The 18,284-nt window shown below is 44.2% G+C and overlaps 1 protein-coding gene and 1 pseudogene across 8 annotated transcripts in view; both read left to right on the forward strand.

Moving 5' to 3' along the window:
• TMEM209 (transmembrane protein 209) overlaps window positions 1-18,284 on the forward strand; it is a 269,726-nt gene that overhangs the window by 144,805 nt on the left and 106,637 nt on the right. For all 8 annotated transcript variants that reach the window (XM_085653621.1, XM_085653618.1, XM_085653623.1 and 5 more), the window contains one exon: window positions 11,279-11,454. In XM_085653621.1, the coding sequence (XP_085509747.1) occupies window positions 11,279-11,454 (176 nt within the window). The remainder of the gene's footprint in view (window positions 1-11,278; window positions 11,455-18,284) is intronic.
• LOC146855719 (kelch domain-containing protein 10 pseudogene) lies at window positions 12,915-13,871 on the forward strand (annotated as a pseudogene).

Genomic DNA, 18,284 nt, shown 5'->3' on the forward strand with positions numbered 1-18,284 from the left:
TCGAACCGTGGAGAGCAGGGGTTGCCCCGGTTGCTGGTGACAAAAAGTAATGGTTGCGGAGATCCAGCGTGAGATACTTTGCTTAGTGAGTGGAAGACCTTTCCTAGGTCGACTGTATGCTACAAAGAGTTGCTTAGATTTGCAAAATGTCTTTGTTCTGTCAATGTTGAATTTCAGGCAGCGTTTAAGGTCTAAAGAATGCAGAGTTTTTACTGCCACTGTTTGAGGATTCGGAAAGAAGGAATGCAACACAATAGGCTCATTGAGGTGGAAGTTTGAGGGAACTTTAGGGATAAACTTCAGATTTGTATGAAGTATGACCCTGTCATGTTTGAATTGGAGGAAAGGGTCTTGGATTGAGAAGGCATGAAGTTCACTCACTCGCCGTGCCGAGGTCAGGGCTAGAAGGAGCGCTGTCTTCCAGGAGAGATACTTGAGATCCACTCTGTGGATTGGCTCAAAAGGGTGTTTCATAAGTTGAGCCAGAACCGTGTTGAGTTGCCAAGCAGGAGGTAAAGTGTTTACCGGAGGGAATGTTCTAAATAGGCCTTTAAGGAATTGTTTAATTAGGCGATGAGACCACAGAGAAGGACCTGCAGAGGATCTCCTGAAACATGATATTGCTGCCACGTGGATTTTAATGGAGGCATGAGCGAGACCAGATTTTGCCAGATGAAGAAGGTAAGGCAGGATCTGCTCTGGAGAGAATGAAAGCGGGTGTATTTTGTTTGACTTGCACCAGATACAGAACCTCTTCCATCTTAAGGAGTATGTTTTGGTGGTACTATCTGCTCGGGCCCGAGCTAGAATTTCTCTACAGTCCGGAGGGATGTCTAGGCCCTGGAACTCTATGAACTCAGGAGCCAAGCAGTTAATTTGAGAGATGCCGGATCCGGGACTTGTTGGTGGTTCATAGTGAGGAAAGAGGGAAACGGTTTTAACCTGATCGGCTGTTCCAGGGAGAGAAGGTGAAGCTCCGTGAACCAGTGTTTGCATGGCCAAGCTGGAGCCATTAGGATGAGCGTGCAAGGTTCCGCTTTCAATTTCCGGAACACCCTGGGAATCAGGGGAATTGGTGGAAAAGCGTATGCAAAGACGTTGCACCATGCGATCGAAAACGCATTCCCTAGAGACCCTTCCTGGGGATGCCAGCTTGCAAAGTGTTGGCATTTGGCGTTCTGGGTGGCGAAGAGGTCCAGAAGAGGGGTGCCCCATCGAGAGAATATGCGGTTGAGGGCCCGCTGATTCAACTCCCACTCGTGACATGCTGTCTGCTCAGTCGGCCAGTACGTTGTGGGTCCCTGGAACATACTCTGCTCGAAGAGAAATGTTGTGAAGGAGCAACCAGTTCCAGATTTTTTGCGACTCGTGAGAGTGTCCGAGAATTAGTCCCTCCCTGCTTGTTCAAATAGTGCATTGTCATAGTATTGTTGGTTCGTACAAGCACTAGAGAGTTCCTGATTCGCGGAAGGAATGCCAAAAGAGCGTGATAAACTGCTCGGAGCGCCAGAAGATTTATGTGGAGTTTCCTTTCGGAAAGAGACGATTTGCCGCTTATCTGGAGTTCTTGGAGGAAAGCTCCCCATCCCTCCAGAGATGCATCCGTTGTGATGGTATGTGGAGAAGCAGGAAGCAAGAAAGGCAAGCCTTGAGAAAGGTTCTGAGGGCAAATCCACCACCTTAGAGCCATTTTCATCAGAGGGGTCACCTGGATGACATCGTCTAAGGGCTCCGTACATTGGACCCATTGAGCTGAAAGCGCTTCTTGAAGAGGTCGCATGTGAAGGCGACAGTGTGGAACTAGGAGGATGCAGGAAGACATCATCCCGAGTAGGGATTTGAAGAGGCGCACAAAGTCTTTTTGGAGCGTATGCGAAGCGCCAAGGAACGAAGTCCGTCTTTGCGCTCCTGAGACGGAAACGCCTTCTTTTGTAGTGTGTCGAGAGTAGCACCCAGGAAAGTTATGCGCTGGGAAGGCTGAAGGACGGACTTGTCCTGATTGAGAGTAAGCCCCAAACAATCAAAGCCTTAGACAGGTGCTGGAAGACCTGGACGCGCCTTCTAGAGAGGGTGCTTTGACGAGCCAGTCGTCTAGATAGGGAAAGATTTAATGGTGTGGTTGTCGGAGGTATGCAGCCACCGGAGAAAGACATTTGGTAAAAATGCGTGGTGCCGATTTGAGTCCGAACGGCAGGACACGAAATTGGTAATGCCTGCCCGCCACCGCGAATTTCAGAAATTTTTTGTGGTTGCGGTGGATCGGGATGTGGAAGTAGGCATCTTGAAGGTCTAAAGACACCATGTAGTCCGCATCGAGGAGCCATAGCACTTCCTGGATGGGGACCATACGAAACGACTGTTTTTTCAGGAATTTAATTAGATTTCTCAAGTCCAATATCGGTCTCCATTTTTTCTCCTTTTTGCGTATGACATGGGGGAACTCTCTCTATAGCTCCCTTTTGGAGCAGAAGTGCAACCTCCAGAAGCAGAGCACGCACGTTTTTGTGAATCATAGGTCGAGGAGGGGTTTGGGGAGGAATTTGGATGAATTCTAGTGAATTTCCGAATTGAACTAATTGCAGGACCCAACGGTCCGTTGTTATTTGCTTCCAATTTTTCAGAAAGTGGGAAATTCTTCCTCCAACTTTGGAGGACAGAGAGGAGTTGGAGACCGTTCGGTAGTGGTAAGATATTGTCGCCGGGCAGCGTCTTTCTGTCGCCCTCCTTTGCCACGAAAGGAAGATATAGTCGAGGTGGTGTGCTGTTGACGTTTCTGGTATTGTGGCCGATATTGCTGAGTGGAAGAGAAGGAAGATCGGTGTTGGAAATCACCTCTGGTAAATGTTTGAGCTCTGCCTCTTGAGCCTCAGAGGGGTTCCTGAATTGTAGGGTACCCAAAGCCCTAGCTGTGTCGGTATCCTTTTTAATACCTTGCAGAGCTTAGTCTGTGTGTCCCAAAGAGAAGCTGGCCATCGTATGGCATGTCCAAGACTTTGGTTTGTACTTCCGGTCTGAAGGAAGTAGCCTTCAACCAACCCTGGCACCGTAGTACAGCTGCGCCCGAGAGCTGGCGAAATCCAGTAGAGGCGATATCCATCGCACAGTCTAATTTCGGATGCAGATCTCTCGCCCTCAGTAAGATTTTCTTCGCCTCGTCCTTTGACTCCTCTAGCAAGGCCGCAAGGTATGGAGCGATATCTGCCGGTTATAACGCCTTAACAGTGCCAAGGAATTAGATGCACGCACTGTCAATGCAGACATGGACGAGAAGCGTTTGCCAATATTGTCCAGCCGCCTACCCTCTTTGTCCAGAGGAGCAGTCAGCAGAGCGGAAGGAGCAGCTTGTGTAATGACGGAGTCCGGTTTCGGATGGCCTGTCAGGCAAACCGGAGCAGTATCTGCTTTATATTTCCTTTCCAGACAAGGCAATACTGGAGGCACTGAGGAAGAGTTCTGCATGATCTTAACGCCCGTTCCCATATGTAGTCTATAATAGGGATAGAACTAACGGACTTCTCAAAAGGCTCTTTAAAATCGCAGAGGAAACAATCCTGTTGGTGTGAGGGCATAGGTATTTGGAAGCACTGCGCCGCTCTCTCTACGATATTGTGAAAGCCTCCCATGTCCTCTGGAGGCGAGTCAGCTGTGGTAGGCACGGGAGAAGGTGGACAGGGAAGTATGTAATCATCCCATTCGTCCCGATTAGATTGTGAATCTTGAAGTTCCCCTTCTTCATGGTCTTTCCCCCTCTTTATCGTCTGTAGAGAGTGGAAGTGGTGATGTGACCGGCTCAGACTGTAAGCTCAATGGAGGGGGTCGTGGCTTGCGTGTTGGAGGCACAACCGGAAGCGGAGATGGTGCAGGCGTTGGAAACCTCTGCTTATAGTCCGAAATGAGGAACTGTAGGTTAGAGACCAGGGAAGCAGGCAAACAAACCATGGGAGGTGGAGGCGGATGGTATTCCTCAGGAGAAACTGCCTGTTCTTCCTGCCCTTGATCTTCATAATCGGAACGGTCTTGGTATTTAAGGTGCAGTTGCGATGGACTTGTCGCTGTTCTGAACATACTACCATCATCAGTCTTCTTCCTCTAAAAGATGAGCTGGAGGCAAGAGCTGGACTCTACTAGGGGAGGTCAGAGCCGGTGTCAGTGCACGTTTGGTGATTTTAAGGTGCACGTACGTACTTTGTATTGCAGAATCTGCTGTCGTCGACCGTTCCGTCGATGGTATAGTCGTCGACGGTGAAGTGTGGACGGGGACCATAGTAGATTGAGGTGCCGTGGACGGTGTCGTCGACGATGAAGGTCTTGTCGACTGTGCCGTCGTCGACTGAGTCCTCGTCGACGATGATGTGGATGGCGACGGGACAGTCTTCGTCGACGGTGTCGTCTGCGATCGCAGCGTCGACGGCAGCTTGGACGTCGACTATGTCTTTTTCATTTTCAGCGTCGATGAGACAGACCTACCGGCCGTCGATGATGGAGTTGTCGTAGTCGATGGTGATAGGGAATGAGACGCGACAGAAGTGGAAACTGTCGTCGTCGACGAGGTGACATGCAATGCCGTCGATGGAGATTTCCTCATCGTCGAAGCCACCGTCGACGAGGCAGTCGTCGACGGGGTGGAAGAAGGCTTTTTGAAGGCATGAAGAACTTCCTGAGGAGAAACCTTCGCTGGAAGAGTCTTAGGAAGAACCTCTGAAGACTTTTTATGCACCTTCTTTTGAGGTGACTGCGACGAAGGGCCCAGAGAAGCCACCCTTGGTCTTTTATGAGAGGACTGTGAAGAGATGGAGGAGCCCTCACTTTCTTCCGAAGACAATACTGGGTCTTGGTCTTTAAGCCTCTGCAGCCAAATTAAGAGGCGCCCCTCACGATCTTAAAGGGTCTTGGAGGAAAAGGTACGACATACCTTACAATCCTTTGAAGAGTGGTTCAGATAAAGGCAGTTGAGACAATCTTTGTGTTGATCGTCCACATGAAGTCTCTTTTTACCACAGGAAGCACACGACCTGAAAAGGCCCTTTTCGGCGTATCTGCCATGAAGAACTGAAGAACTTCACCCAGAAAATGGAAAGTCGAAGCGAGAAACACTGGTAATCCAGAAACAAGGAATGCTGAGCAGAGCTCAGTGTAGACTCCCTTAGCACGACGTGCGGTAGAAAATCTGAGGGACTAGAGCTCCTTCCAGGAAGGTTCTAGAGGGTGGTGATAGCTGATTGGCTACTCTCCAAAGTTTGGTCCTTTTTTACAAAAGGACGTGGATATGTCACTAAGGTGAGGCCTTTGGCCTATTACTCTATATGTCTACTGAGACATTACTTTATTTATGTACCGGGGACTCTCATCCCGACGACGGGGAATGATTCAGGCATGTAAATCTATGAAAGATACCCTAATACTGGATAATCTCCTTGAACTCATAAGCAACCCTCCATCCTCCCTGGTGTACATACCAGAGGAAATTATTGGACTTGCTTTTCACTGACTCTTCTCGTCAAAAAGAAGTGAGGCAACTGCCACCTGCTGCCAAGATGTGAATCTTGTGATCTCTGGGTCATTAAAGGCATAGTCACAGTTGTGAACACAGAATAGCAGCCTATGAGGCTACACTGTCCTACAATCTTTCATTTCTTACTTTTACAGAAAAGTGTTTGTGTAAGAGTTTGAGCTGTTTTGTTAAACTTTTACCTCTAATTATACCTTTTTTATGGGTAGTTCAATCCTTTTCTAAGGGAACTTAACCACTGTAGCCTGCTTCTATGCTGCATATTATGTTCTTAAGTGTTTTTGTAAGCCTTCCTGAAGAAGTGTTAACATCTACATTTAAGAAGCTATTTTATAAAGAAGTGCCCTGGGATTTCCAGATGTGGGCAGAACTATTCAGATGCTTATGACTCCAGTGGAGATTCTCCCAGAAGAGAACCAGTATTACAAGTAAGAAAACACCTTTCCTTCAAAGTGCTCCCTCTACTCTTCCTCTACTTCATTCGATTAGTGTTTCGTCCTCTTGGGCAGATGCCTTGTTAGCCCCGGTTGGGTGGGGGGAGAGGGGTACTGTGGTAGGCTTACTGCACAGCTGAAGCATTTTAAAACTGAGTCCGTTTTCTTGTGTTTGGGCATAAAGTAATTAGTTCAGTTTGAAAATGGTATTTCTACGATACCCAAACTGCAAATGCAACCACTGTCTCTTGTTTCAGAATCCGTTTGTGGTGGTCCTTCTTTCAAATGTTTTTCCAGGCTGCCTTTGTGTAATGATTGATTGCCTCTCAAAGCAGGGCTGTCTGCAGCCTGGAGCACCTACAACATAGGCACAAAGACGTGTGAGGCTTATGCACTGAAGCGTGATCAAGGTAGACAAAATGCTTGACCTTGCCTAAAGTGCCCCTTTCAAACTGCAGCTCCACCCCTCCTCACCTGTAGCATCTACAAAAGTGCAGTGCTTCGGAAAGTTTAATCGGGAGCCATTTGCTAAAATTTCTTCATTGAATTTGTAAAGGAGCCTTTTCACCACCCCCACACTCACACTAGTGCTTGCATCTCCCACCCTCCAGCCACTAGAATGTAGACAGTACACTTCCACTGTTTGGTAAGTTGTCCTCACCTTCCATCTTATGCCAATGCAAACCAGATGCATTCAAATGGATCCCACTCTGATTTGAAATTAATACAGTGAGCCAAACCTCAGGATGAACACCTGGAGACATCCATTGCAGCATCTGCAGAATACCTTTTTAATGTGTACATTATTTCTCTTGTATTTCTCACCTCGCTATGACTTTGAAGTTACTGCTTCATTTGAGTGAAGCCTAAAGCTCTTGATATTCCTCCACATATGCATCCAACCATTATTTTTCATTTTCAACCCTTGAGCTGATCAACTGACCTGACTGGAGCAGTGGTCTAGCAATAGACTGGCAGCAGACATAGTTTACCAGATTCTAGTACCAAAATCATCCATAGTACAGCACAATCTTAACAAGTAAAGTTGCTTCTGTTTACATTCTTGCATCCTCAAATTGCATGCTGTCTCTAACATATTCTTTACAGTTGTTAAATCTGGCATGAAAACTGACCTTTAATCAAAATGTCAGATTGTCTTCTCTCCTTTTTTTTTTCCTTTCTCTGTCAGATGTTCCTCTTCTTCCATCCTCTTCATGCCTCCCATCTGATCAAAACCTATTCTGACACATGCATGGTTGCATTATTCGCTTTTATTGTATTTCTGCTATTTGCCCTCAACTCATTTACAAGATCACAATGTCTCCTCCTTTCTCTGAAAGTGTTATCTATGCAACCAAACAATAACTAATCTCCTCTAACTCTTATTAATTTATTCCACCTTTAAAAACTGGGTTGACTGCATGGAATGGCTTACCTGATTGCACAAGACTAGTCCCAATAAGTAGCAGGAACCAATAACACTAGAGTAATCCTTAACCTTGGGTTCCGGAGCAGCGTGCTGCCCGGTCTAAAACGCTTGAATGTACATCAGGGGTTGTAAGTGCTATATAAATGCAATTCCAATCTGTGGACAGAGTTTGACTCCCTGTCTTAAATTCAAGGCTGAGCCCTAGACTCTGCTGAAGATTATTCCTTGAAGGTTTAAGCAACCTTGTCTCAATGCGCTTAACCATTGTGCTGAGTTTAGGAACAGAGTACAGATGTAGTTGTCTGTGGATGCCTGCCTCCTTGCTTACTGTACCTCCAGTTTTTTCTAAACCCGTAATTCCCCTTCCCCCCCACAATCACCTTGTGCCTTGGTACTGTTTTGTGGGTAGCAGAATGTAAGCAGACTCGGGAACCATCCAAAGGGGTAGAAGAACAGATCTGGTTTTTCTGCTGTATTTACTTTGGCCCCTGCATGAGCTTTTGTGATGACTTATGTGACTGGAAAAGCATCATTAAACGGTCTTCATCTCCAGACCTTCTGAAGCCAACCACCACTTGATGATCCTCTGCAGCCGGAAACATTGCCATGCATTCCTTAAGCAGGGGAAAAGACTTCTGGGGTACCGAAATTTCCATGTGTGCCTTGACAAACTACAGCTAACACTCTGACCCCCAAAGGGAAACCGGAAATGAGATACTTCGCTTTGGGAAAAAACGTAGATCCGTGATCCTCTATGAAACGTCACAAGGGAGAACAGTCTCCGGTCAGTGAACACAGGACCATATTGACCAAGGACAGGGCCTAGAGGGAGGAATGCCTTTGGATTCTCATCCCAACAAAGATGAACAATAAATGGCCAATATGGCTCACACCTTCTCAAGCAACATTAAAGACCTAAAATTGGATTGGGAAGCATATTTCCCACAGACTCAGTTCTAGCCCAGATATACCCAGTATACAGTATCTTTCGCTGAGGTGACAAATAGAATAGCTAAAAAGCATAATCTCAGAGCCATTCTACCTTTGTCACCTAGTATTTGACAAGCTTCTTCCTGAGAGCTCTTGGCTCCTATTGTGCTCCTCATCCATCCCCTTTTTTCTGCATGGCCTGTTGCCACAGATGTAGAAATTAAAATTCAAAGCTACTGAATTTGACCTTTTTCCTGAAGGATATCCTAAATTTGGATTCTTCAAATAATGCCATTAGCTAGAGAAAAGGTACAGTGCTCTGGTCTCCAGACAGTAGCCTCTGTCTGTGAAAGTAGGAGAATGTATGCTGTAAAGTTTGTCTTGTGTCTGCAGCAATCATGCTACTATAAAGTTATCTGTTCACTTGCCTTATTAGGATGTTATGACTACTTTCGTAGGAAGAATATTGTGCAATTCTTATATCTTGCCTGATATAAAAGAAAATAAGATTTTAAAGAGATTCTGAAGGAGGGATAAATCGCATCAAACTAAAATGTATGATCTTTGAATCATATGCTAATAAGATTCAAAAGATAAAGTCCAAAACTAGAACATTAGAAAGAATTACGAAAAGTCCACTTCAACAGTGTCAACCATATGAGAGTTTTCATGCACTGCTACAGATAATTCATGCACTGCTACAGATAAATCGCTACAGCAGCAACACCCCTTTTTCACTGAAATTATCTCCCAATGGATAAGAAACCAACTACTTTCTCCCAGTATGGGCAAAGGCTTCATTTCTAGAAACTATGAATTAGTCATCCTTTCTCCACTGTGAAGCTCTTTGTTGGATTGTGTTTTAGCAAAATTTTCCAACCGATGCATAGGATAACAAGGGATGCAAAGGTGGTAGATATTATGTATAATGAATGCACGGTCAGATTCTCCACCTGCCCTTACACCAAGGTTCTTGATACTTTCACTTCTGGGCAGGCTGGTCCAGCATGCCTCCGAGAAGGAGGGAGGTTGAGCATATTCCAAAACCTCGAAGGAATAAACCCATTTTCTGCTACTTGTGCACCAGAGCTACCATCCCCTGTAACAAGAAGACTGGATGTGCACCGCAAACCTACAAGATGTCTCATTTCACATTCCAATCTTTGAGGTTTTTCTTAAGGTCTAAAATTGCTTTGTACCATTACCAATAGAGTCCTCTAAATAGGCCCCCATGTGTTCTTAAAAAGCATGGCAATCATGGCGTTTCTTTGTCACAAGTGAATTTTCATCTAGCCTTACATGGCCATGTCCCACCAGGTAAAAGTGCAGGACCGAATGCCACAATGGAGTTTCACAATGTAGTACTAATAAATGCATCCAGTTACCCCTAAAACTAGTTTGTCATTCAATACTTTGGTACTCTTAGACACTGTCAATCTTGTTGTCTGTCTCTTTTTGAGACAGTCTTTCTTCTATGCCCTGCCAGTGCCATCCTTTTAAGGGATCCTTCATCTGACAGCCCTTCAAGTCTCCTCCCTTGGCTCATGGGCTTATGCATCCTTCTTGTGCCAAATGCAGGTGCCTTAGGAACCAGAGAAGTCAAAGTAAAGGGGCTGGGGGGGGGGGGGGGGGGGGAGATTGACTCCTCCATATTACAGACTAACACTCCACCATAACGTCAATCATCAGTAAATAGATGGTTGAGTTCAAGCGTTCTTCAGGTGCAAATGATTGTGCTATGGCCGCTAGGGTGAATCTACATATCACAGCGGCGCATGTGTTGGTCCAACCAAACTACAAGGAACACGATCTGAGCAGACCCCTGTTAAGGAACAAGGTGCTTTGACATCTTGGCAGCCTCAGTAACACCAGATCTCTGCCTACTTGACTTTGGATTTCACATTAATCAAACTGTTTCCTTCCCGAACTTTCTAAAATCTACCACTCCAGCACAAAAGTTCCTTTATACCCTCGATGTTAAAGTAACAGCATAATACTACATTGAAGTGCTCAAGGTAAACTACTCTTCGTTTAACTGTGGCTCTAGAAATGGTGTGGACTCATGTCTCACTAACGAAAAGCTAGTAAGCGAGTGCATTGTAGAGCTAGAGACGACGCAAGGAAAAAAGACACCTGAGCTGCGCTTGTGAGGAAAAGATTCCAGGCATTGTTTGTCTTGTACCTTGAGATATCTGGAAATTGAATAAGCATCATGGCATAGGCTCCAAAACCAATAACCTTTTGGTCAGGCTTCATTGCATAAGCTGTTTACATGGTTAGTTGTCTGTATACCACGCTGGACTTCTTGCCTCCTGCCTCCAATGGAATTAAGCTTGCTCATCGATTGTTTATGAATATTTCGGAGTCCAATGATGGAGAATTTAGGGTTACTTGTTATCCTGATTCCCAATCATGGGTATTTTCTCAGAACTCCTCAATATAATGTCCTCCTCCATGTGGACCAGAAGAATAGATCTGTTTTAGGTTCAAATACACCCTTTGCAAGCTTTTGGAATAATTCTAATGGCAGTGACAATGTTCTAACATGTTCTAACATTGCTTTATGTTTCAATCTAAAAAGTCACATGTAGTGTGATGTTTTCAATGAAGTTTATTTGACGGATTTGGTGCATTTAGCTCCCTTTTTAAGACCTAAAATATTTCCTCCTTTGAGCATGTGCTTTGTTAAAATATTTAAAAATAGAAAATGGAGGTTTAAAATGTATTGCAAGATCCTAAATATCCACTTTTTTTATGAATTCACTAGAATACTCAATCTTGAGAATTAGGATTACAAGCAAGCTTCTATGCAGTGTCTAATAAATGGGAGTGTTACCACATTTAAGCTTCCAATTATTTGACATTTAAAGATTTCTATGCATTTGCAATTGGTAAAACAGTTGTGTTTAAAAAGATTGCACTTTAGTCATGCAAACTTTTTTTCTCGAAGAAACTGAGATTATTATATCATTGCAGGAAGTCCAGATTCCAACTCCTCTTCCAGTAGCCCTACATTTTGGAACTACAACCGGTCTGTGGGGGATTACGCACAGTCGCTGAGGAAGTTTCAGTACCAATTAGCTTGCCGCTCCCAAGCCCCTTCTGCAAGCAAAGATGAAGCTGATTTGGGTTCTAAACAAGCTGCTGAAGAGGTATATGTTGCATTTTGATTGTAGCACAGGAAGCGCGTGTAATCTTAATTAAAATTATGTCCAAGTTTTTATTATTTATTTCTAATGTTTCCTGCATTGACTATGAGCATAACTAGCATTCAACAGGGTATGTGTATTTATATATTGTGTGTATTTGTGTTGGTATGAATCTCACACAAGAGAACCAGTGTTGTTAGGGTTAGGTCTTACCTTCCTCTGAAAATATATTTTTTATTATGTTGGCAATAGTCTGCACAAAACCTTTAGAAAACAAGTAATCTGTGTTCAAGACAGCAAAATTTGTAGGTAGATCACTCAAGTGGGTGACAAAAAAAGGACTTGGGTTGGTGTCAAAGTGCTATTTGCCATTTTAAGTTCTATAGGAATCTTTGCTCTCTGCTGCTGAAAAAAATGGCTGAATGGAACTACGTCCAACTTGACCTGAAAATAAATCTTTACTTAAGAGTGCCTCTGGTTGGTTTGGTGCTCTGTAGTTTTTGCAAAATCAGCTATAGAAAAGTGTCTTGGAATGGCCTGAAATCAAGTAAGAGGTATCAGGACTGTTAATTTGCGATTGGTCTGCTAACCTGGTTTGCAGACTTAAAATTAAAAAATATAAAGCTGAAGTCTGATTAGATGGTTTTTTTTCCCCCTGTCAGATGGTTCAGGTCTGTAGGTCTAGAGCAAGGCTCCCTGATTGGCAGGCCACAACTTGAAGAAACATGTTGTGGCCGCCATTACACATTACAGAAAACATTTAAAAAGGAGGACCCATAAGTGAACTGGGGAGGCTCAGGGGTGGTTTCCTACACAGACCTCCTGGTGCAATAAGAAATGGAGGGGACAGGGTGGGAAATGCTCGGCTGGTAGGGGGGGATGAAATACCCAAAGGGACTGCCTACTCACCAAGAGTTGTTAATCAAAAGGCCTACAAAGGCTATTTTGGATTGTGATTCATATGTACCAAGACTGGGTTTGCAGTCCCTGAAGACCACACACCCAGTCAGGGACCTACAAACACATTACCAGGATGTTGGATCCTTGTTAGACATCCTACAGGGTTTGTGTGCCATGAACTCAAGGGGGATCCTAGTGTTGTGCAAGACTCTTGTCGTGGGTTCATGAGCCCAACAGATGGCCTGCCAAGATTTACATTTCAAAAGGTAAATTAAGTAAAACAGAACTTGGGCTGTGTGCATTGGGGTTGACCATCCACGTTAGGTTAGGCACAGGGCCTGCCCAGAGATTGTGGTAAATGATCAAAAACCCCATAAATGCACTGAATGAAGGAAGACAAAAGGGAAGTTATGGTTAGCTCTCATCATAACACTTATACATATATATGTACACATTTTTTGGGGGGGAAATTATCAAATCTGCTTAAAGAAAGAACTTCTGGTTACAAAAAGTAAAACCTGAACGAGCAGTTCGGGTGGCTGAGATTCGCATGGAGGTGAACTATGGGCATTGGCCAGCTGGTGTGCTTCATCAGGCAATGTGGGAGGCCATATCTTGAGCCACTAGGCTGTAAAAAGAAAGGGAGATGGCTTCTGGTTAGGCAGCTCTTCAGCCACTCGTGTCCCAGCTAAGGATCCCTAGAAGGTTTTTGAGAGCAGGCCGCAAAGCTCCTCCATCCTAATAATGCCAATTTGTATGTATTTGGAGGGTGTAACCCAGATTATGATGAATCTGGAGGGCCCGGAAATGAAGATTATCCCCTATTTAGGGAGCTTTGGTGCTACCATTTTGCAACTGGAACATGGCATCAGTGGACACAGATGGATAAATGCCAAGGGAGCTGGCCTCCATGTCTGTTGTGCTACATAGCCACAAAATTGTGATGTTTGGTGGCACTGGAATCCATTTGATTAGCGCAATGGCAATGATGTTTGTCTGCAATGTGAAATACAAACACTGGGCCCTCTTAAGCTATCGAGGGAAGAAACCTTGCATTTATGGCCAGGCATTGGCAATTATTGATGGCTTTATGTAAGTTTTTTGTGAAACTGGGTATACATATTGTACAGATTTGCACAGATTAGACCTCCAGACCAGGGAATGGATTCAAATGAAACCAAACAACCCAAACACTGATCTGCCCGTTGACAGATACAGGCAGGAAATGGCACACAATGGTCTCCGAATATATGTTCTAGGAGGTGGTACTGCTTGGATGACGTATTTCTTGGATAAGATTCATGCCTATAATCTTGAAACAAATGCCTGGGATGATTTTGCTACAAAAGCCCACAATAAGATAGGGTTTCATGCAGCCAGAAGATGCCTCATTGGAGTACAAATAAAAAGCGATTTGTTCATGTACGTTGACTACAGAGGCGATGAAATCCTGGGGGAATCTTTGGCAGCTGAGCCTGCAGACCTTCCAGTAGGTGAAGCTGCCTGCGAAAATGCCATAAGCCTCCGGGACAGCAAGCGCCTGGATACCATGTTAGGTGAATAACGGCGCTTTATAAATCCTGATTGATTGAAGTGCCCCAAATACGATTAGCTCTGCAAATAATATATTGCATAATGCCCGTTTAAAATGGAACGTGCACAACAAATAAGAGTATTTACTCACCGCCACCAATTTGTGCCATGTTGCTTCAGCTGCTTGATGGTCTATAATGGTCACTAGCCTGTGCGCTGATGTTGGTGCCTGGTTTTTTGGGTTTTTGGGGGGTTTTTTTTGCCCCTTATCGATGTGTGTCCGAGCTTGCTCTGTGTTTCACTGCCCATATTTCCTCCGTTTCAACAGCATTTGAACCAAATATTTCCTCAACGGTTATGGGTTTAAGTCCTGCTTCAGTGCCCCAATCAGATGTCTTCATCGGCTCTTCACAACATTGGCATGTGGTGTCTTGGATCGACTGATCACACCACAGCATGTGATATGTATTTCTTGATGGATATGAAGGCAGTCAGTGAATGGGAGTAATTTTTGGTATGTGAACTGCAGGGCCACACTAAAGGCACTGCTTTTTCCACAGTTAAGTCTACTGCGAGGTAATGACCTACTAAGAGTTCGCCTTTCAAAAACGTAACTTGAAAGGAAGGAGAAATCTCTTCTTCAAGGATGCCATCTCTTTTCCGGCACCGTTCTTTGTCACTATGCCGTTCTGATAAGACCTGCCCTTCCTTGTTCTCGGAGCCTATTATGAAGCAGCAGAAGATCCAGCACAAACATTTGCCAATCCAGTCAAGATGTTCTGTAAGGCCATGTTGGACATCTTTGACATCTCTGAGCTACTCCGAAGGGTGGACGGTCTACTCCAGCTTGACAGTTCTGATCTTAAGACCACCTGATTCTGCTTGCATAGGCAATGGCTCTGCACCTACAAAGAAGAGAGAAAACTGGACGTGATCACCTGCCGTCAAGGCGAATTCCATAATGTTCCCTCCAGACAATGCTTTGAGTTTTTACTGGTTCTGCACACCTAAGTCTGCTAAAATTATCCTGGGAGCACAAGGGAAGGACAGAACTTGCCTTGAGGAACCCTCATCCTAGAGGGCTGAAATTTTCCTGGATGGGGGCGGTATTTGGCACTTGGGCACATGGAAGGCGTCCAGCCTAACACTAGATGGCAGGAGTATGCAGAGCATGTGAATCTACTCCACAACATGCTACAAACAGATCAGGGTAACACCATTATGAGGGTAACAATCGGCATCTTCATTCTGACTTTGACGCTCTTCTTTATCTTAACTTACAAAATGCTAGCAATCTCAATACCTCTCCAGAAGGAAACATCCCGGACTACTTTGGGACCGCCAACAGAGCATGTGTCCATCTTTAGAAGTTTAAGTGACTGATTGCCTTGGGTGGAAAGGTTTAGGCATCAGGCAGCCTCATTCTCCGTATGGTGACATCCACATACATAGTAGACTGCTAATTCCACACCTTGTGGTAATTGGATAAACTAGCAGTTGTAAGCCCAACAAACCCCACAAAGAAGCCATTTTCCCATTTAGACAATGATGCCTTGGACACTTCAAAAGAGATCCTGAATTAGGCCCATGGATTCCACAGCTGCCACAGCCAGGTTCATGGGTACTACTACTGATCCAGCGAAAGGCCAGAATAAACAATTCACAATCAACATATTATTCACAGTGGGCCCATATACACATTCAGGTTCCTTGACTGTTTCACTGGGGATCAAGTTGTAATTCACTTTGATCTGAATTAGTCAATGTCTAACTAATCATCACAGATCAACACTCTTCCTTTGGTCAATAGACCATTAGTTTTGTAGTTGATGGTGATATTAACAAATTCATTAACCTATCTTATATCCTTCAATAAATTACTCACAGACTCCAAGTAAGATACAATAGATTGTATCTAATAATTCATTCAAAATGAACGCTCATTTGTACAGATTCACAGTGCAAACTCCAACTTTCATGGGAGAGAAAAATACATTTATCAAATTGCATTTGGATATTCAGACACATTCAACAATTTCAATGCATTGAGTGATAGATTAAGAGACAATGGACACAATAAATCGTACTTTGCAAAAGGTCTGCAAATTCAAGATAGAAATATAATTACCTAAAGGTGAAATGGGAAAACCCAACCCCCGGCCAAAAGGATTGGTGGAGGTCACCTGATAGTCAGGAGACCAAGACTATAGGACAGGTGCAGGATAGGATTATACTTACTACACTTCTCTAGAACCCGACGCACCGGAGCGCTTCCCTCTATTACACTCTCTCCCTACTCGATATTCTTCCGCAAATCTTCTATCTAATCAGGCTGTCTCTCAGTTTTGAATCTTCAGTCTGTTCTTCTCCAGCAGCAGCTCTTGCCCACTCCTCACTCAGCATTGACGTAGTCTCTTCTCTAACCTTAAGTCACTCGAGTTATACCCTTTAATTATGCATGTCCCACCTTCAGGAGTTGGAAGTATCCATGAATTATGGACTGTGATTGGGCAGAGGCAGGGGAGTTATCACCTCATGCTGTCATTCCTTATTTCTTAGCTAATTCTTTGATTAGTAAACACTTCCCATTTAATTTATTCAATTTGCAGAACCATTTCCTTTCACACATTATTCACAGAGCAGATTACATACAATTTTTATGAAACTCTACAGTTGAACGTTCCCAGGCATCTGTTCTTGGCAGCCTGTCAACGATCCGGTCACCAGGTCACTTCAAAACTTCAGTGCGCAGACTCAACTTGTGTTACGTCTCAACCGCCATCTTTTCTTTTGGCTTAGCACATCCGGCCCAAACGCACACGATTGATAAAGTAATCATAAACAGATGTTAATTTCTCAAATATGTTATCACTGTTCACCACCCACACCTACTCTATCCCCTGTTATTTTCTTCTTTGTTAAGCAAAAGCATTAGCAGCGATAGCTCTTTTTAAATCCAGGCAAGCATATGCCATGCATGCGGTACCTCGTGACCTAGAGTTAGCAATTCCTTGCGCATGCGTGAGAGTTTTCCTCTCACATGGGTTAATCACATGGTCATTTGCGCGGTACTAGTTCGCACATGCTCAAGATAATTTTCGGTTTCAAGCGGGATTTCAGTTACGTAGCAAATTATTCTTTATTTAAGCAAGCATTAAGCCTTTTGCCCATGTATGAATGTTGTGTGTATGTTCATTTTCTTTTATCTACTGTTTCTACTTGTTAGTATCTGTTAACGAGAGGTTGATCCGAGCAAGTTTCTTTTTCTTGAATCCTTGCTCCATCACTACCATCACAATTCGCCGCTAAGCCTGGATACTTTCTTCTGACTTCTCAGAAGATATCAAGGTCATTCTGATGGACATGCCTTTCGATAGTGAGAGGGTTTTTTTTTCGCTTGGAGAGAGGCCCTCGTCTCCCTCGAATGTTTAACGCATTGTAGGTCTGCAGCTTACTTCCTTAAAGGGGAGAGGATGTAACTTTACGGGTCGAGCAGTCAACCTAGGACCTAGGGAACCGGGTTCGAGTCTCCGCAACGACGCTCAACATTCTGTGATTCTGTGCAAATCACTTACTCTCCCGGTGCCTAACAAAAATGAATGTGTTCATCTGTAACGAGACTGGTGCTCATGTAAAGTGCTCAGATACCCAATGTCTCAAGTCTAGTTCGCGCTATATAAAACTCAAAACAAAAAAAATACATTATAAAAAGTGGTTTTACCAGACTATTTCATCAGCAATACAAGAAATTTCAGGCTTAATTCAGAACTCAGAAGAGGGAACCCTCTGAACTGATACTCCTCAAAAGATTGTACCACTCCTTTCATGAACTATGGGTGATCATCATCAGCAGAGCCACTCCCTACTGTGTTCTGCTGGTTTTGATGCCTCAAACATCCCATCTTTTTTTCAATGCACTTATTTTTGCGCTATCTTCCATGAGAAGGAGACACTCCCACTTTTCCATCAGTTGGGAGACGACCGTGTGACGATTCGGTCGTCCTGTGGAGCTCCAAGGTCTAAGCCCATCCGTCTTGTCCCTTCCTCTGGTCTGCCCCACCTCTACTGCTTTTATCCAGGCATACCTTTAGCAGACTCCTTGATTTGAGAGGTGGGGGTCCTGGTGAACAATAGGACTTTAAAAGTGGTGCCTCTGGAAAAAAGCGGTGTCCAAAGAAGGACAGAGGTCTGAGACACATTCTAGATTTCTCACTTCTGAACTTGTTTATTCAGATGCTGTTGCTGAGCCAAGACTTTGATTCTCAGTAGGGGGATTGGCTGGCATAGTTGGAGCTTACTCCTACTTCCATCTGCCATCTCTCCCATCTAATATTAGTTATTTGAGGTTTGCTGTGTGGGCTCAGTGCTATCCGTTCATATTCGTTCCATTTGCACTGACA

This window comes from Triturus cristatus, chromosome 4_1 (genome assembly GCF_964204655.1).
Source record: "Triturus cristatus chromosome 4_1, aTriCri1.1, whole genome shotgun sequence".
NCBI lineage: Eukaryota > Metazoa > Chordata > Amphibia > Caudata > Salamandridae > Triturus > Triturus cristatus.